General features: G+C 43.9%; 1 protein-coding gene across 2 annotated transcripts; it reads right to left on the bottom strand.

Moving 5' to 3' along the window:
- Positions 1-2,892: 2,892 nt before the first annotated feature.
- RSRC2 (arginine and serine rich coiled-coil 2) lies at positions 2,893-20,336 on the bottom strand. 2 transcript variants are annotated; one of them, XM_004595331.3, is made up of 10 exons: positions 20,200-20,336; positions 16,282-16,423; positions 15,224-15,267; positions 12,735-12,925; positions 10,474-10,677; positions 8,983-9,105; positions 6,946-7,025; positions 5,679-5,911; positions 5,280-5,369; positions 2,893-3,857 (listed from the first exon to the last, which is right to left on the bottom strand). In XM_004595331.3, the coding sequence occupies exons 1-10, from the start codon at positions 20,203-20,205 to the stop codon at positions 3,678-3,680; spliced, it is 1,293 nt and encodes a 430-aa protein (XP_004595388.1). In that variant the 5' UTR covers positions 20,206-20,336; the 3' UTR covers positions 2,893-3,677. The 2 variants fall into 2 exon arrangements, with proteins under 2 accessions (XP_004595388.1, XP_004595389.1); XM_004595332.3 differs by lacking the exon at positions 20,200-20,336 and adding an exon at positions 14,387-14,464 and having other exon boundaries at positions 12,735-12,947; positions 16,282-16,363.
- Positions 20,337-20,486: the final 150 nt, after the last annotated feature.

Raw genomic sequence — 20,486 nt, 5'->3', positions numbered from 1 at the left:
GTAGGCAGTCAGGGTTGCTGGTCCCTGAAGTTTAAAAAAAGATATAAAATCGTTTTTCTCTCTCATTTTTAAACTTTCCAACAGCACGTTTTTTTTTTTAAGGGGACCTTCTCCCGTTGAGGGAGAACAAAAAGAGCAGAAATAACAAATCAACCATCTCAGAGTTGTGGGAGACCTGCAAGAGGTTCCTGGATCCTGGCTTCGGATGGCTCAGCTCCAGAGATTGCGGCCGCTTGGGGAGTGAATCATTGGATGGAAGATCTTCCTCTCTCTCATCTCTGTATATCTGCCTTTCCAATCAAAATAAATCTTCTTAAAAATCTTAAAAAGTATTATTTTACTGAATAATGGGTGTGAGCCATGCGTTAGTGGAAGGATGCGATTTTGTTTATCTTACAGTAATAAAGGCCTTTTTGAAGCATTTTAGTTAAGACACTGCAGGTATATTAAAGTTTAAAGGGCCCCAGGTGGTTTTTTTTAAAGAGATTGTTATTGGAAAGTCAAATATATAGAGATAGGAAGATCTTAGGTCAGTTGACTCCAGCCGCAACAGCTGGAGTCAAGCCAATCTGAAGCCAGGAGCTCAGAGCCTCCTCGTGGTCTCCCACCTGGGTGCAGGGTACCAAAGGGTTGGGCTGTCCTCCACTTTCCCGGGCTACAAGCAGGGAGCTGGATGGAAAGTGGGGCTACTGGGACTATTAGTTGTACTCATATGGGATCCCAGCATATGCAAGGTGAGGACTTTCATTACTGTGCTGGGCCCTCAACATCCCCAAAGTGTGTTTCTTAGACCAGGAAGGTCTAGGGGATCAAATCCTGAGAAAATGTGTTAATTAAAAGTAAACTTTTGGATGATCCTAGGTTTTTTTCTTTTAAGCATAAACTTCCACTTCATCTTCTGTCCTAAGCCAACCTAGAATTATCCACAACAAACTCCTGTGCTCTTCCCTCTGCTGACCCAGTTGTGCGGGGTGTTTTCTAAACTAATGGGTGAAGCCCTACCACCACCTCACACTCAGCCTCCCTGCCATCTTTGGGTTGCTTTCAACACTGGCGAATTCCCTACCAGACGCTGGGCCACTGGTTGTTCATTTTTTTTTTTTTTTAAGATTTATTTATTTTTATTGCAAAATCAGATAACAGAGGAGGAGAGAGAGGAAGATCTTCCGTCTGATGATTCACTCCCCAACTGAGTCGCAACGGCCAGTGCTGCGTCGATCCGAAGCCGGGAACCAGGAACCAGTAACAGAGGAGAGACAGAGGAAGATCTTCCTTTTGATGATTTACTCCCCAAGTGATCCGGAGCCAGGAATTTCTTTCCGGGTCTCCCACACGGGTGCAGGGTCCCAAGGCTTTGGGCTGTCCTCCACTGCTTTCCCAGGCCACAAGCAGGGAGCTGGATGGGAAGTGGGGCTACTGGGATTAGAACCGACGCCCATATGGGATACTGGCGCGTTCAAGGTGAGGACTTTAGCCACTAGGCCACGGCGCTGGGCCCAAGGCTGTTCATTCTTTCACTCACTTTGTCTTACACTGGTGCTGTTTTCTCCTCCTAAGGTCCGCAACATATATTTTGAACAGAAACTTTCAGTCCCTCTTAAATGTGAAAATCTCAGAATTTACAAGAGCACAGGGCTTTGAGAGTGACAGCAGGCAACTGCTAGGGAATATGGGGGACCAAAGCTTTCAGAATAATCTAATCAAGAATGATCCCACTAGAACTCTTCTTTACTAAAAAAGACTTTTTAAAAAAAAAAATTAGAAAATCAGATATACAGATAGGAGGAAAGACAGGGGAAAATCTTCCAGGCACTGAATCACTCTCCTAGTGGCTGCAATGGCCAGAGCTGAGGCAATCTGAAGCTAGGAGCCAAGAGCTTTGGGTCTTCCACACGGTCCCAAGGCTTTGGGCCGTCCTCGTCTGCTCTCCCAGGCCACAAGCAAGGAGCTGGATGGAAAGTGGGGCTGTCAGGACACAAATGAGTCCCATTCGGGATTCTGGAGCATGCAAGGCGCGCACTTTAGCTGCTAGGCTACTGCACCAGGCCCAAGGAGTGTTTCACATAATGGCTTCTTCAGCTATAGCGTGTAGCTCCCCCTCCTATACAGAGCAGTCTATCTCCAGCCACACTGTGGTTATTCTAATTTGCAATGTAGCTATTTTCAGATGAGATGGATTAATTAAAACATTGAATTTCACAAACAGAAAAAAGTCTGATATTTTAGGATTGGTGGCATGGTACAGCCTATCCAGCCTCAGGCTAGAATCTCTTGGTCTGCCTGCTACACTGCTAATCCAGCTCCCTGCTCGTGGCCTGTGGCTGTAGGACAGAGAAATCCTTGGGACTCTGAGCAGCTCCTGGCTTGGGTGTTGTAGCCATTTTGGGAGTGAAGCTACAAACTGAAAGGTTTCTCGGTCTCTCCTAATTCTGCCTTCCAAACCTGTGAATATTTTTTTGGAAAATTTCCTTTTAATTATTTACAATTGATTGCTAACGACAAAATATTTGGCACAAAAGATGAGCCTCAATAGCTATATCATATCCATTATGTATCATCAGTTCTTAAAGACTGGAAATTTTCGTAACGCCCCTGTGGTCAGGTCCATAGGCACTTCTAAAATTAACGACACATTTAGGTCATTTTCTCAGAAAGTTTCAGTGTCAAAAGTATAATGTCAAGTTGTTGGGTGGTATACTTCCACTTTTTCAAAAACATTTTTCTAAGTAATACCAGGTATAAGGAAAGAAAACTAATTTTTGTAGGACCCCCTCAGCCCCAGATTTAAGCTGTATTTATTTTAGCGACAATGTTATTTACTAATCTTTCAGTATTTTAGTTTATGCTGGAGAACGCTTCAAAGGGATAACGAGAGAAGGGAATACAGAGGACTTGTTATAAGGCACTTTATTAAAATAAAAGTGCGTACATCCCTTTAATGCATTAAGCTATTTCCTGAATAACATGGAATATTTGACAAATACTGTACACCAACTCTGCCCTTCCAGGAGCAGGAACAGTGTTCTTTTTAGATGCATTCTCTCCCACCTTACTTGGACATTGCTGCTAACCAAGGTGCTGCCTGTAGCATACTTAACTGTTTTTTAAAAAAAGTTTCTAGCCAGTGTTTACTAATAGCAATTGCAAAATGCTACAGAAACCACAAAATAAATTCAAAGAATTCCAGGTGACTTAAATTAACACCAGTTTTGAGAAAACCATTTTTATTATCATCACATCCAGCTTTATTGTGCTGGATTTTGTACCAAATGGCCGATCTTCTAAAGAACATCTATGTAACATTTCTTTCATGTTTCAAGAGATGAAAATAACTGTACAGGGTTAAGTACAAAAGTACACAAGACAGTGGACACGAAAAAAATCTATGTATGAGATTTTATCCCACCTGCAGCTTTTATATATTTGAAAAGTAGAATTCATGAACTAAAAAATATTGTCCTCCTCTATTCCTGTCAAGTATAATGGAAGTGGGTTTAACCTGATTACAACACTGACACCAGTATCACGGATCTGATATTTACAAACAAAATCGTATTTTTCAATAAATTAAAGTCAATGCAACACCCATGCAAGCTAGAATGCTAGCTGTTTGGTGAACAAGGACCTGACATTCAGAACGAGTCTATAAAGTCCCAAACGTTACAAGTGTGATCTTCTCAAACTGTATCCATTCCTCGCATTGAAGATGTGAAACCCAAACCCATTCCTCTCTGTGTGTGCGTCTGTGACCTTGCCATTTCATACTGAGCATCAAGATTTCTAAATACTTCTTCCTGCTGCTTCAATGTCTTGTAACTTTCTTCATCAACTGAGCTACAGCCAGCTTCATCTTCACTCTAAGCAAGAAATATAAAATAGTAAATGAATTTAGCTGAAAATGAAATGCAAAGTTTCTCAATAACAATTATTAAATCAGATTTTCAGGAGATTAATTGCTGTCAGTTACTTTGCTGCCATTCTTTGAGTGCATACAGAGAATAAGAATTTTTTTCTAGGTCTGCAATATACAGGATGTAATAAACAGAAGTTCCATGTTAAGGGGAGTGAAAACTTTGTAAAACCCTAGAACAGGTCAGACAGTGTATAAATGACACAGAGAACATTAAAATGCAAAGTGGAAACAGGAGTGCTTGCCATCTTTTTAAAGATTTATGTTTTTTTATTGGAAAAGCACATACACAGAAAGAGGTAAATACAGAGAGAAAGCTCTTCTTTCTCCCGATTTACTCCCCAAGTGGCCACAACAGATGGAGCTAAGCTGATCAGAAGTAAGGAGCCAGGAACTTCTCCAGGTCTCTCACATGGCTGCAGGGTGTTAGGGCTTTGGGCTGTCCTTGACTGCTTTCCAGACCACAAGCAGGGAGATGGAGCAGCCGGGAGATGAACTGGAACCCAAACGCGATCCTGGCACACACAAATTTGATCACTAGGCTATTGTGCATGGCCTGCTTTCTATTTTTAAACAAGAGGCACCTACCCCACCAGTAAAAACTACAGAGGGGCCCAGAGTGATGGCTCAATTGGCTATTCTTCCCCTGCAAGTGCCAGAATCCCATATGGATGCGGGTTTGTGCCTCAGCTGCTCCACTTCCCATCTAGCTCCCTGCTGGGGCCTGGGAAAGCAGCTGAGGATGGTCCAAAGCCTTGGGACCCTGCACTCGCATGGGAGAGCAGAAGCAGCTCCAGGTTTTGAATTGGCTTGGCTCTGGCCATTTTAACTATGTGGAAAAGCTGATGGAAGATATTTACCTCTCCTTCTTTGTACAGCTGCCTTTCCAGAAAAACAAAAATAAATAAAACGATAGAAGCACCCAAGTGAACACCATTGGCAAGGATAATCGCAACCACGAAGGTGATATGTCCCAGGATGGAGTCAGCTCAGTGCAGCTTCAACAAAGCCACACACTTCCTCAAAGAAAACCCAAGCCCTCCGAGTTGATGGGTCTGCGCCTCTGCGGGCCTGGTCAGACTGTCCATGCTACGCCTCTACAGCTCAGCATGTCACTGACACGTCCCAAGAAAACTCCTCCCCACAAGCACTGAAGAGAGAGCAAACTCCACAGCAAAAGTCAGTAAGATTAATTTACAGTGAACAATCTATTGTCAGTGATGACTCTAGGTTTAAACTGTGGATTGATCTGGGGAATAGAAACAGAAAACCACAAGAATACCTACAGCTCACCACTGAAATGTTTCAAGGCTTGAAACTAACATGTGAATTTTCATATGAATGTTTGTTAACACAAAATTTAACTCACCTTAATACCCATTAATTTCCTAAATTTGACATTTTGGTCCTTGTTTCCAAAATTCAGTTTTTCCCATATTTCAGCAGATTGGGATCTATCCTGTTAAGGAATAACGAAGTTAACTTACACAATTTAACAATTTTCTAACCATCTCAATATCTGCCATAATATTTCAAATAAAAAATTTACAACACTCTGCAATTTGTAAGTACTTTAAGACTACATATTATGAAGTCATGAAGTAAAAGTATTTCATATTTTAAAAAATACGTAAGGTGAAGTTAGATGTTGTATTCCAACATTAATTATGACATTATTAGAGTATTCAAGCAAGGTTAGAGAAAGTCCAAACTAACCTTCAGCTAACTGCTAGTCAGAATGCTAAAATAAGGCAGTAAGAGAACTTACCCCTTCTTTCTTGCCTTGCCAAAGCATTTTCCTTTTTTTTTCTTGTTCGGCAAATTTCATGGGGTTCACGGCGGCTGGGTTGTAGTAGCTGGGCACAGCTATTCCTGTCTCTGCCAGCGCTTTAGCCTGCAGGGCTGCCATCTGTGCTGCCATCGCTATCTGGGGGGTTACTTGAGTTCCTGATGCCAACAGGGCAGCAACATTGAGCACGGAGCCTCCAGTAGCAGCAGCCGCTGAGGAGGAAAGGGGCAGGGATTTGAAAACAAAGCTGAAATGTCCACTAACACATTTTAACATATTGATATAGAAAAGCCTTCCAATTTGCAAAGAATTAATTCTTCCCAATGAAATTACTTTTTTTTTTTTTTGAAAACAGAATGAAAAGGTAAGTTTCATCATGGAGCAGTCATTTTTCACGTGTAGTTTTTCCCGTTAGTTTTTGGGAGCCCTCTCCTATGAGGAGCGAAGCAGGCGCATGGACAACACCCGCACTCAGGGAGCAGTGTGTGCACCTGCCGCCTGCTTCTGCGCGTGACCCTGACCGCCTAACCGAACCTCCAACCCCTGCAAAGGTGAACAGAATGACACAATGGGAAGGCAGGCTTTCAGTACTAGCAGGCTATGGTGTTCTTAGCTGTAATGCAATAAAGTATCCTATTTCTAGGGTTCCTCATAATTTACTGAATGTTCCCAGACATCTGGAACTCACGCGTGCAGAAATATTAAGTAATCACATTAACTAATTGTTCCATTGTAGCTGAAGTGGTAGTTTCTTGATAAGACTATTGATTTCATGTTGTCTCAGGGGTGGGCACTGGACTCAGCAGCTGTAGACAGGCGTAAGAGCACCGTGGTGCCGTGGGTGAAATGTGGCATCCCTGCTCAATGCCACGGTGGCAGGCACCATGCCTGGGCCCAGCCCTGGAGCTTGCGACATTTGGGAGAGAATGAGAGGGCAGAACATCTCCTCCCCCAACCCTGTTCCCTCCCTGCGACTGTGCTTGGCAGACACACACACATAAATGTTAGAAGAGTAAGAAACAGCATATGCGTAATCTATTTATCTTAACAACCTGACAGTGGGGACCAAGGTACTGCATGAACAAAACATTATTATCCTACTTGCCAAAAATATTGCCTGCATGCATTTAACAAAACTTGCAGACAGAACAAGCAGGACAGCACAGGTGTACACGGTGTGCCCCGGCAGCCAGCTGCCTTTCCTCCGCCCGTCTCCATCAACCTGCTGCACGTCCTGGGGAGATACCTGCAGCAATTTCCTGTTGCTTCTGTTTTTCCACCATTTCCTTTTCTCGCTGTTCTTGTAATTTCTTTGCCCTTTCCAACCTGTTAAAGACAATCAACAAAAATGAAGTCAACATATACCTTTATGTAAGTACAGGGACAAAATGCATTATGTCATTTAATGTTAAATAACACCTTCTCCAACTGCTATTTACATGCAGAAGAAAAAAGGTAGCGCCTAAGAGAATGGTTTAAATACTGCACTGGTGTAAGCATTTTTGAACTGAGTAGTTAACAATGAGTAATTTTTACAGTAGCTGTCACAAAAAATGGCAGAAAAATTAGAATGTATACAAAAGGACAAGCAAACACTGCCACTCTCTATAGCACCATAGGGGACAATATCAGATTAGATTTTTTAGCCACTGAAGAAACTTATCCTTATCAATGAACTAGAAACGCAACACCAATTTTTCCTCTAAACAAAATGAATCCTATTTCACAATTAAATTTAACAATATGCACGTAAAAATGTTCATTATCTTTACATCTTATGTAATAGGTAACATTATCTTCACAACTCCTCTCTTGCACAGTACTCAACCAATCTTTTTTAAAAGAGAAGTATTTTTGTTTTATTTTTGTTGGAAAGTCAGATATACAGAGGAGGAGAGACAGAGGGAAAGATCTGTCCATTGATTCACTCCCCAAGAGGCCGCAGCGGCCGAAGTTGAGCTGATCTGAAGCCAGGAGGCAGGAGCCTCTTCAGGGTCTCCCACATGGGGACAATGCAGCAAGTGAAATGGCTGCCTTCAAAGAATGCATCCAGTATGAGCCCCAGTGCTAGTCCTGGGTGTTCTTGACTCTGAACGGGCCTGGACAGGCAGAGGTTAGTGGTCCAAGGGCATGGGCAACCTAGATGGTCTTCATGGCTCCTGCCTTTTCAGCCTGGTCCAGGTCAGCTGTGATAGTTGTTCTGGGAAGTAAACCAGGATAGATCTTTTGCCTACTTCTCTGTCACTTTGCCTTTTACAAAATGTTTAAAATGATCTCTGTGTCAAAATATCGAAGAAACTGATTTGGTATTCTGAAGTTAGAGGATTTCATATAAACTTTTCATATAATACATCACAAAGTCAAAAATAGTTCCCAGGCTAGTAATTTCACTAATAAATTTCAACAAAAATGTAGAACAGTGGAAAAGTGAACAAGTAAGCTTAAACCTTTCGGGCTTACAATATCTAAAACAAAGTCACACTAGCTTGTCGGAACCCAACAGCCCATTCACTGTTAATTAGATTTTGTAGAGAATTCCTTCAGAATTCTGCTTTCAGTTTAAGTCACCACTACTGGTTGCATTAGAAGAGCCCCTGCACGCTGGAAGCAGCACCATCACGGGTGAACGGAGCGAGGAAGGCGAGCTCACACCCTGGCTGCTGCTGTTCAGCTGGAGTGTCTGCCAGCCTGGGTCACAGGGCAGCAGCACACCAGGTGGCACTGGCTCAACTGTATTTTGTACAAAATTGAGTAAAAAACACCCACAACAACAAAACACGGAAGATTGGAATGTTCAGAATTTGGGAAAGCTGCCCAAAGTGCAGGAGGCTGCTTTCCTTCCTGCCCCGGGAGGCAGTTCTTGGAATCATCTCGGTGATTTCAATGAAAAAGTCCTGCTGTGTAGCACACCACCACTTGCCAGAAAATTAAAAAATATAATGTTCTCTGCTACGTTTTCGGTAGTAAAATATGCCAGATCAAACAAACTGGCTCGTAGTACATACCATACCTACTTTATTCAAAATAAAAGCCACTGACAGATTCTTATGATTAAAGTATGGTCTTAGGAAAAAAAATAGAGGCAAAGCCACCTTAAAGGCAAAATTAACAGCCTGAATACATCTCCATCTCATCTAGCTGTATAAAGAAATGAACATGTTTTGAGAATTAAAATCTAAAAGTTTGACACCAGAGAGATGTCACAGATTTAGTTAACTTTGTGCTCACTAAAAACATTCTTAAAGTTAAGAAACAAATCCCTCCGCCCACGCCCCATCCCCACCTCCTGGCCAGAGCCTCCTGCGCATCCATGGCTGTGTTTCTGCCTCGGAAGGGAGGTGGGCTAGGAGTTCGGCTCAAACTTCTGCTGAATCTTCTTGGTTTCTCAATTCTCTTCTTTCTATCTCTGCAATAAATCATATTATGTATGTTTCATATATTGTTTTAGATACTGTATTTCACTGAATAGAGTCTATATTAATTTTTTACTTTGTTTAAATAAAAAAATCAAAATCACACACATATGCGTAGCATCAATTCCCTGCCTAACTGCTGCACATCTTGCACAGTTGTACGTAATGCCAGTTCGTGTAATCCCTGCTATGGCAATGACTGCAGACAAAGTCAAGACTTCCCATCTTTTGCATAGAATGCGCAATGTTGCAAAAATTAGCTTCCTACACCAGTTGCTTTCTATGAGTCAATGTATTATACTCTACAATGAAACCTGTAAACTTCTAAAAATACAAAACAGGTAACTTAAACAAAAGGATTGGCAGAGTTACAAAGCACTGATGAGGATTAAAGTACAGTAAAAGAATGACTAAGTTGCCCAAAAAGTTGCTGAAGAGCGTAATGCCAATAACTTAATTTCCCATGAATGAGGTAACTAGTACAAATCAGACTCAACGGGACAGCTAGGAGGCCTGACAGAGGGGCTCCTGGCAGGCTCACTGTGGCCACCTGAGAAGGAACGACCGGATGGAGGATCCGTTTCTCCTTTTCTCTATAAATAAATCTGCCTTTCCAATAAAAACAAACAGATCTTAAAAAAAAAATCAAATGAAAGAAACCTCCCAAACCAGCCAAGCATCAAGGCAGGCACTCAGTCCACCCCTTCTCAGAGCCCTGGGTTGGCTGCTGGTTCCACATCCCGGCCAGTTTCCTACTCATGTGTACCAGGGAGGCACCAGGCACAGGTCCTGGCTACTGTGGGAAGCCAGGGGATAAACCAGTGGTGGCAGACAGATTTCCTGCCTGTTTACAAACAAACAAGCAGGCACTCAGTCCACCAGGGAAACAATGGCTGAGACTGCAGGGCCTGACATCCAAACGCTGGTAGCACTCCTGACCAGCTTCGTGTAGTGTGGCTCCCAGCCTTGGCCAGCAGACGGTGTGCACTAGTGGATGACAGCCCTCCCCTACTCAACGCAAACACACCCCCCACATAAACCATGAAAGGAGTGCAAAAAATTACAAAGCATTTCCATTAAATATCAGTGTCAGCATCCTCTCAAGAACATAACTGCTTTTTCAACGCTACTGTATCTGAAGTTAGTCCACTCATGACACGTCTTGGCAGTACGAGGTGGTGAGCACACTGCGACCCTGGTATCCAGCATCTACGCTTGTGATTTCCTAGTTATCTAACGTCACTTAAACTCATTATAAAATACAGTAAAAAACTGTAATTCACAACTTACACCTTCTGACTAAAGATGAACGGGTTCTACAGTGGGACTGACAGATGTCACTAGAGGTGACGGGCACCTACCGGCTCCGGCTCCTGCTCCGGCTCCTGCTCCGAGTCCTGTGCCGGTGTCTTGACCGGGAGCGTGAGCGCGACCTGACCCGCCGCTTTCTTTCCCTGCTTCTGGATCGTGACTTCTTCCTGTCTCTGCTTCTAGATCTTGATTTCTTCCGTTCCCTACTCCTGGATCGAGACTTCTTTCGCTCCCTGCTTCTACTACGATGGCGCCTGAAATTAAAGGGCACAAATTAGTTCTCACAGTTCTGTTTCTCTAATTATTCACCTCAAAATTTATTTACAGCAATGCAACCAAGATAAAACTACTCTGCATTGTTTACAGAAAGGATAATTCGAACTTTCCAAGGACTCCTAACCTAAAAATAGACTTCGATCCATTCCTTTAAAAAAGGTCTTGTTTGAGTTACAAAGCGCATACCTGAGACACAGAGTTCTCCGTTCTCTGGGGTCACTCCCAAATGGCTGAAATGGCTGGGGCTGGGTCCGGCCGAAGCCAGGAGTCAGGAGGCTCCCATGTCCTCTGCTGCTTTCCCAGGCGCAATAGCGGGAAGTTGGATCAGAAGTGGGGTGGCATTGATGCCCACATGGCGTATCAACACTGCAGGACATGCCTGAACCACTGAGCTATAGCAGTAGCCCTCTGCTCTTTAAACTGTTATTTTCTAGAGTACACAGCAAAGCTCTCACGTGTGGAAAGTGGTCAAAGCCTCTGAATTCAACTTAGCCTCGTTGAGGAGCGTGTGATCAAGCCACAGTGAGGATACAGGCACACTAAGGTGGAGGGCCGGGGCTGGACCCGTGTCCCTCCTTACTGCAGCCTCCTGCTCACGCAGGCCACAGGAGGCAAAGCTGACGGCCTAAGTGCCTGGGTTTCTGTCACTGCCACAGCAGACCTGACTTCAGATCTTGGATCCTAGCTCTCAACTTTACATGCAGCTCATTTCAGGCATTTGATGAAGTCAATCAGAAAATCAGCGCTCTGTCTCTCCAAATACATTAAAAGGGAGATGGGGAGGGTTAGGGAAAGAGATCGCCTGGTAAAGTCTACATCTTCCCAAAGCACTTAAAAGAAAAAAAAAGATCTATTTATTTTTGTTGGAAAGGCAGATACAGAGATCAGGAGAGAGAGAGAGGAAGATCTTCCATCCGCTGATTCACTCCCCAAGCGGCTGCAAAGGCTGCAGCAGGCGCCTCTTCAGGGTCTCCCACATGTCTGCAGGGTCTCCAGGCTTTTTGGGCGGTCCTCTACTGCTTACTGCTTTCCCAGGCCACACGCAAGGAGTTAGATGGGAAACGGGATCCCAGCGCACGCAAGGTGAGGACTTTAGCCATTAGGCTACCACACCAGTCCCCAAAGTTTTTTTTTTTAAGATTCATTTATTTTTATTGGAAGGGCAGACACAGAGCTTTCAAAGAGCTTGTTCACTCCCCAAATAGCTATGACTAGTGGGATTGTAGCAATCCAAAGATGGGAAGCAGGAACTTCTTTTGGGATTCCCTCACGGGTGGAGGGGCCCAGGCCTTGCAGATCCATGCTCTGCTGCCCTCCCTTGCCATTGGCATGGAGCTAGACCGATAGTTTAGCTGCTGCCGCTACAGGAGGTGGCCTTGCCTCTTAACCATGGAGCCAGCTCCTATCCTAAGACATTCATACAGCTGAAATTGTTATCTGTTGCAGCGTCTACCAAAAAATGTGACCAAGAGTGATACCACATACATCTCTAACAGAATTCTTCAAATAAATACCACGCGTTCTTGACATAATCTTCACCAATCTGTGCATGATTCGCCTCCTCAGAACTCAAACAATTTGCGTTACAACCAAATAAAAAAACACAGTTTAGCAGTAAGCATTCTAAAACAGGACATGAAAGCACTATTTAGTGGGGGGCGGTACTGTGGCATAGCAACTAAGCCTCTTCTGTGAGGCTGGCATCCTTATGGGTACCAGCTGGAGCCCTGGGTGCCCTAGGTCCGATCCAGAAAGTAGTGGAAGATGGCCTACATCTGGTCCTTGCGGCTCCCTGAGGAATCAACCAGCAGATGGAAGACGGCACTCTCTTTCCCTCTCTGTTTTCAAATAAATAAATCTCCCAGTCTTGGGAAATCATTTTTGGATTAATCAGAAAGCAAAACATTTCAACTATCTGTGTGCAAATAGATCAAATTAGCACGTAGTACGCATTTGTTTATCACTATTTCTGGAGTAAAGCTCAGTTAGTGAGCCCGTTAAGCAAAGCTGCTAGAAGGCCTTCACTGGTGCTTACCTCTCACGAGACCTGGACCTGGAGTGGCTCCTCCCTCTCGAAGGCTTCCTCTCCTTCCGCTTGTGTCTGTCCTCCCCGTTTTCGGATGAATTCAGCCGCTCCCTCCCCTTCTCAGAGGAATGCTCTTTGTCCGTGTGTTCCTCAGACTTGTGTCTCTTAGAGGATTTCTCTCTGGACTCGTGTCTTCTTCCCTGTTTTAAGAAGAAGTTGGTTCTTTCAGGAAAATAGTGCAACAAAAAGAGTTAGTTTGGGTATCAGGAGACAAATATGCTGTGATGCAACATTAGTAACCTTAGGAGTGTGTGGCAAATAAAACAGATCTAGTTTCACTTGACCCAAATGATGCAGAATGTATTAATTTTATCTTTCTTCATAAACACCCGTAAGAATCCTCCCGAAAATATTCAAATATTATCATAAACAATGACTTTCAATGCTGATATTAAAAAAGAAAAAAACCAACAGTCTCCCTGATATTTACCTAAAATACAGACCACATACATACATCAAGTTCTAAATCCACAGTACATAATAAAATTTAAAGAGTAAACACAACATAATAAGGAAAGAAATGCATGAGAAAAAAAACACCTTAAATTAGGCAGCTAGCAACTAATTTTATGAAATATTAGCATTTTCTGCAGTTTCAAATTGTGCTGAATTTCAGTGTCTCATTTGCAGCCACACTGCCTACATCCTCTCTAGAAGACACGCCTGTATTTTACTCTCCCATGATCTCAACTATAAACCAATTACTCATCCTCTTCTGATTTCCCAACAGACTTAGAGGTCTATTACACTTCATGTACCTAGGAGTAGAAGCTCAGAACCAAAAGCAGTGACTACATAGCCCATCCCTATGCCATCACACAAAACACCCTCTGGAAGAACATCAAGGCTGGTGCAGCACATGTACTAAGGACTCGGCGGAAATGATCTATATGATCGTCGCCATCATGCCACTCACACCAAGTCTGAAATGGTAAGCAGTGTACTCCCCCACGTTAAGATGGGTCAGATCCATTGTGTAATTAAAGCTTCCAAGTCCTGGACATCTGAGGATTGCTAAAATTTAAACCTGGAAGGGAATCCACATGCTCTAACTCCTTTATTCTTATACATAATTGAACTAAGATGTAAAGTCTCAAAGCTATGCAGTAGGTGAGCTGGACCTCGACCCCCCATTCTTCTGATGCCCCAGTCCCCGCCTCTCTACCACAAAAGGACGCGTGTCTCCCCAAATAAGTCATGGTATTATTTCTTCTTATTCAAGATTAACTTAAACAAACAAAAAAAATTAATAAAACAAAGAAACTTAGCCAATTTTTTGAAACATGCATGATATATTGGAAAATGATCACAGTATGTATGTAATTTACTATATTGAAAAATAAGAGACCTGGAGACACAGCTAAATTTTAGCTTCATTGCCAGTTCTCTGAGCTTAGAATAGAAAATTTTCTTGACCACGTATGCCATATAGTGGCAGACTGAAAAACTACGTGTTAAAACTTGTAAAGGTTTAGTTTTATTTCAAATGAGTTTTCCAAACATACATTACTAGTAATTAAAAAAAAGAAAACATTTATAAACCCTTAACTGATTTAAGATATATTTTAAGGGAAATAGGAGTTTGAATGACTAATAGTTACCTTATCATGAAGTAGGCTTATTATTTTGCTATCTGAGTCTGCAGCGTCTTCAGTTCAGTCTCTTCGCGCGTTAGCACGCTGAGTATGATTTATTATAGAAATGTTATCATGTGAGCTAAACAAAAGAGTCATTTTCACAAAAACTCTCCTAAATTAAAACTTCAACAGAGCTTCCATTAGGGGAGGAGGTGAAGGCCCTGGCCACTTGTCTCGGGAGTCCCCGGCCCAGCCCCCACTGGCTCTCCTCCCTGGCTGCACGTTTGTTCTTCTCTAGGGCTTGGCGCGTCTTCTGGGGCGTGAGCTGCCAGAGCTGCTGCCTGGCTTTGCCGTCAATGCCATCTTTCCAGCTGTCCCTCACTCAAGCCTTTATTTCAAAATTCAGCATTCCTACTGGGGAAATCATACTAGTTTACAGAAGAAGAGAGCTCTTGCTGTTTTTCACAAAGGAAAAGTAGCCCCCAGACACCCAGAGGATTGCCACTTCAGAGACAATGGCTAGTTCCAGTCCTGAGCAGCTGCCAGGTGAGGAGACTCGGGACCTCAGGTTAATGGAAGCTCTGTGCGACAGGTCTCAAAAAACCAAGTATATTCTTCAATGAAACTGTAGTGAATATTTTCACAATATCATAAAGTTAATAGTTTTTGAAGTATTTTTCATACAAACAACTATCTTCTCGAGAAATGGTGAAGCCAAATCATGCTTATTTTATAACCCAATTAACCTTCAAGTATCACGTTTTGGAACTTACCTTGGCAAAGCATATATTCACACAAATATTTCTACCAGACATTTTATAAGTATTTTAAAATGCCTATTCACTACAAAGTATTAATTACCTCTTTGCTTCTGCTCCGGCTCCTATGTTTTCTTCCTTCATTATCTGTGAATATACAGAAAAATATATCATAAACAAAGACAGCTCACTTAAACATCTATTTCTAGCTCACTCCGGCTAAGCACATGTGTGCAGCGCGTCTGTGACTAACCACGTCTTTACAGCAGGGACAGGATTATCCTCGTACATTGGTACTGCACACCTACGTCAGTCAAACCAGAATACAACTAAAACACAGGCAGTTTTTTGCAAATGTTACAGGTTTTTGGTAGTTTAGCCCACAGCAAACCTAGAGGCTTATGTTAAAGGTAAATGACAAAAATGGAAACCATCAAAACTGCTTTTGTAGAATAATCTGTAGGACAAAACAGCCAACCTAGTCCAGGTCTTGCTCCTTTTCCTCTCAGTACTACTTGACTTCCTACTCAACTTCATTTAAAAACAGCAATGTTGAATTAAAACCAGTAAAGCCTGTTTTCTCAGTTTGCTCTCTTTCTTTTAAATAAAAAAGAAAGAGATTTAAAAAAACAGAGCTTTTGGAATTGTCAAACTTTTCTACCACCTAAGAAGCCACACAAGGTCAGGTGCAGGCCTAGTGGTTAGAGGCAGGTGTTCTTACAGGTTCCTGTCTCTGCCACCTGCAGGGCGCCTGGAGGGAGCCAGAGGAAACTAAACCTCTGAAATACCCCTGCTTCCCACCGACTTCCCAGGGCGCCAAGTCAGTTCACAATGTGTCCTCCTCCAGGCTACACCTATGGTCTGGAGTGATACTTAGTATTACTATTTTGCCAACAATTAAAATTTTAAACACCTTTGGGATTCACAGTTGCTGTGGGCCACATTTGGACACACTTTTGCCTTTGGAAGGCTATAAAATCTCTGTGTTAATTAACAGCTTCATTTCTCACAACTGGAACCTTCTTCAGAAAGACTACCAATATAGCTTCACCAGCCACTTCTGAGCCGGGAAGGACACTAATGCCAACGGAGTGAATCTGTTTAATATGCCCATAAGGAGAACAAAGTCCCACAGCTTTCTTCACCCCCAAGAACTCATACCTGACTTGCGTCTCCTTTCCCGTGACCTTGACCGCGATCTTGAATAGTGATGTTTTGAGGTTCTAGGAGAAAGAGAGACATCCGACTGCTCTTTTTTCTTGTCTCCGTCTGGGGCTAGTCCGTCTCGTTCTGTATCACTAGCCTAGAAATTCAAAGAAAAATGATGAGTTCCAAATTACACTTAAAAAATGAACAGCCGATTCCCAAGCACCTAAATGTAAGCAGGCCCGAATTACTACAAACGACTCACCAGACATTAAGAAAAAACATTTAACCCTATCTTTAATTTTCTAATCATTATCTTCTATAAATTTTAAAACAAACTGGGCCATGGACACCATGTATTTCCAATAAATATTTAAGCAGTAAAAATACATTCACTTTCAGGTTTGTGAACTCAATGTGGCTAATCTTACCTGTTCTTAACCAGACACATACCTCCCTCCCTCAAAAGGGAAACACAGGGCGAAGGCTGAAAAAGCTTTCCAGAGCACTGTAGACTGAAGAGATGGGGCTGGCATGGCAGAGCCAGCTGACCATCCCCCACAGCACTGGCATCCCCAAAGGGTGCAGGTTCATGTCCCAAGGCCGTGGGTTCCTGCAACCACGTGGGAGATTTACAAGAAGCTCCTGGCTCCTGATCTGCACAGCTCTGCTGTTGTGACATCTGGGGAGTAAATCAGTGGTGGAAAGCTCTTTCAAATTGATTTTCGAATAAAGTAAATAAATCTTAAAATAAGAGAGACAGAGCGAGAGACAGAAAACACCTATCTATGGGAGAACCCAATCTTTCATTAACCCTTTTTCATGAAGATACCCCTCAGCATATTGTCATGGCAAAACAGCCTCATTGCTCCTGAAATGGCTCTGTGCTATAAAAATAGTTTGTTTCAAAACATTTAAAATGTTATGATGTAAAAACTTAAAACAAAACCCTGTCCCAGAGACCCGAATGACCCAAAGCTGATGTCTTTCCATCTTTCTAGCCGAGGACGGAAAGGAACCACTCGCCTTCCTGCAACCCAGCACTGTGTACAGAAAGCCTCAGCTCAGGCTGCAGAGGGCTGGCCTCCAATCCGCGGGTCCGCCGGCCACCTAGAGGCTCCCTGTTCCCACCCAGCTTCCTGCTGACTGCAAGGCAGGAAGTGATGGCCCACCAGGCAGGAAACCAGAGTCTGGCTTCCTGTAACTCCAGCTGTTGTAGGTACTTGGGAAATAATTCAGCAATGAAAGATCTCGCTCTTCCTATCATTTTGCCTTTCAAATAAACAAGTCTTCCAAAATAAACAGATGTTCGAGGAAGAGATGAGTGTTAATTTTCATTTAAAACAATTCTGAGACTCTGCCAAACCATGTGGTCCACATCACAAATGGCAAGGCTGTGATGTGGTGGGTTGGGCAGCCACCTGCACTGCCAACATCCTAGATGGGCAATGCATTCAAGTCTTGGCTGCTCCACTTCTGGGTCAGCTCCCACTAGTGAGTTGGGGAAGGCAGCAAGACTGCCCAAGTACTGAGAGCCCTCCAGTGGCAGCCAGCCCAGCTGCTGCAGCCCCACGGGAACCATCGGACGGAGGATCTCCTCCCCGTACCTCTGCCTTTCAAGCAAACAAAACAAAAACAAAAAAAAACAACACTTCAAGACCGAACTGAGAGCTGAAAGTTCCTGAGACAATTTAATAAAAGGAGCCAGAGCAGTTTCAGCCAGATGTTGAAAGCACACTGGTGAGCCACCCGACCAGACAAGGCAACATGGAAAGACAAACTGGATAACAGTACCTCCCATCAAAGTTAAAAAATAAAATGAAATAAAATAAAATACAAGTTACCTGGGAAACGGATGAACTAGGACACAGACTGGCCAAGTATGATTCTGTTCTATAAAGGCCCTCAAGCTAACAGCAGTTCCTCATTTTTAAAGAAGGGTGGTAAAAACAAACAACAAAAGCATGTGGCTCACAAAGCCAAAAATATTCACCATCTGGCACTTAGAAGAAAAGCTCACTCATTTCCCTTAGGACATCTGGAAACATCTGGATTGGATAATCAGGGAATCACCACAGATTCTTCAGCAGAAGAAATCATGTTAAAGACCTCGGTTCCAAAGCAAGATTAGCCCAGAGGGTGAACACCAAGTCATGCATATGAGAACTATAACGACACAAGATGTTGCAGTTTTTGAACCTGTACTGACCAAGGGTTAACTGTGCTCAAAACGTAGGTCCCAGGAATAGGCAGATTAAAAAGGAAGGAGTTGCTGTTGAGCTGGACAGACACTTGGGGTAAACTGCTAGTCAGGGTCTAAGAACCACGCGGAGTAGAGCAGGCCCTACCCACAGGGCACGTGTTCACATCTGCACCCTTCTGGGGCAATCCTAACTTTCTGTGGCTCAGACTTTCATCCCAAACTCTCATTTCACAGCTAAGATCCAGCAACACCGGCTGACCTGGCTAACCACACACTTCATCCATGTTCTCACTACACCTAAGACTACTTCAGACCAGTCGGCTAGAGTTAAGGGTTCATACAGCTCACACCACATACACAAGTGCCTGAATTCATCTCCTCTCTTCTCTCGGAACACTTCCTGGCTGAACAGACAACATTAACAGAACTACTGGTGTTACATACATTTGCACAGAAAGCTACCAGCACTAAACTGGCTGAAAACAAGTTCTTATGAAAAAACCAGCACTTGGTGCAGAAAGTCAGCTTCGATCCCATGTTTAAACCTAGAGCCCAGCATTAAATAAGTTCCCTTGAGGCAGGGGCTTACAAAGAGCAAAGAGCCATCTCCAACTGTGAACCAACAATGCCAAGAAAAAAAAAAAGCCTGAAATGACAGATAGGTGGCCATTTATGTAGGGCCTGCAAATTTTTCTTACCTCCCCAACAGTATTTCACAGCAGAACAATGGAAATCTCCAGACATCGCAAAAGTAGCCGGATATTAATATTTTTCTAAAAACGTTTTAGTGTTCTTTTAATTTAGTAGAAATCTATATATAAACGCTGACAAATCATCTCTCATTCTAGCAGCAGTTCTGTAAGCAGCCACATCTTGTTGAAAAGTCTAGTAACGATTCAAACACAGGATAGGAATCTAATTCCAGTGCAAAGGAGGCGAGAGCTGGGACTGGGCCGCCTCTCCAGGGGACCGTCTGTACTGCAGCAGGCACTGTGCGAACAAACGCTACAAGCAACTCACTTTCAGAACACTGGAACCCAAGACGCACACTACAAAGGATTGTTACGAGGTGGGCAGGGAACAAATCAGACGCTCCAGGACGCTTAACATTTTTAAGGATAACTAAAAAAAAAAAAAAAAGAAAGAAAGAAAGAAAAAAAAAACCAGGTCACCGCGACCCCCTCGACCTATCAGAACCACGGTCGGCTCTGGAGGAATCCTGGTTCTCACGCAGGTCCAAGGGCGTGTTCTCTCAAACCCCCCAGAAACGGGACCTGCACCCGTCGGGATTATGCGAACCCAAACCCAAACAAAAACAGAGAGCGGCCCTCTCCCCAACACCCTCCAGGCCTCTCCTCTCGGCCCCGACCCTTCTCCACCGCCAATTCTCAAGCCACGGGAAAAAACTTCAAAGCACCTGCTCGGCATGGCCAGAAAGCTACACCGCAGGCCAGGCATGGAGCCGAAAGGAACCCCCTGGGGCAGAGAACAGGAAAGTTCTGGAAAAAAAAAAAAACACAGCAGCAGGCACTCCCAGCGGCTCCCCACCCCCAGCGACACCGCCTTCATCCCCCCCTCCCGACAGCCAGCAGCCATGATGGCGGCGCAAAGGCAGCCGCGGCGCCATTTTGTCCACACACGGGCGGACGGCAGCTGTGGCAGCCGTTCGCCCACTGGTGGCCGACGGGCAGGAAGGCAACCCCGGCCGTCTCGGCGGATTCGGTACCTACCGCCATGATCTGGAGTCCTGGCCGCTAGCGCGGCGCCGCCACTCTCCTCTCGCAACAGTCCCGGCCGCCCCGAAGCTTCGACACTGACTAAATCGTTCGTGCGAGAGACCCGGATGGCACAAAGGCTCTGAGGCCCAGCGCGCTGCGCAGCCTGCTGGGAGGAAAAGGGGTGGGACCGGAGTCTCTATAGTAACGCGGCCTGAGCCGGTGATTGGCTGCCCTTCCGAAAGCGGCAAGTAAGGGCAGGGCGGAAGACGTCGGCGTCGGGACGCAGCGACGCGAGGCGA

Source organism: Ochotona princeps, chromosome 29 (assembly GCF_030435755.1).
Source record: "Ochotona princeps isolate mOchPri1 chromosome 29, mOchPri1.hap1, whole genome shotgun sequence".
Taxonomy (NCBI): Eukaryota; Metazoa; Chordata; class Mammalia; order Lagomorpha; family Ochotonidae; genus Ochotona; species Ochotona princeps.
The sequence above is the reverse complement of the archived record's forward strand: the minus strand, read 5'-3'. Positions and strand labels throughout refer to the sequence as shown.

Excerpts from the sequence above, each read along its gene's own strand:
- RSRC2 (XM_004595331.3), bottom strand. Across the intron at positions 5,912-6,945 it reads GCAACAGGAAATTGCTGCAG|CGGCTGCTGCTACTGGAGGC; the intron begins GTATCTCCCCAG and ends TTTCCTCCTCAG. Across the intron at positions 3,858-5,279 it reads GGAAATTAATGGGTATTAAG|AGTGAAGATGAAGCTGGCTG; the intron begins GTGAGTTAAATT and ends TTTCTTGCTTAG.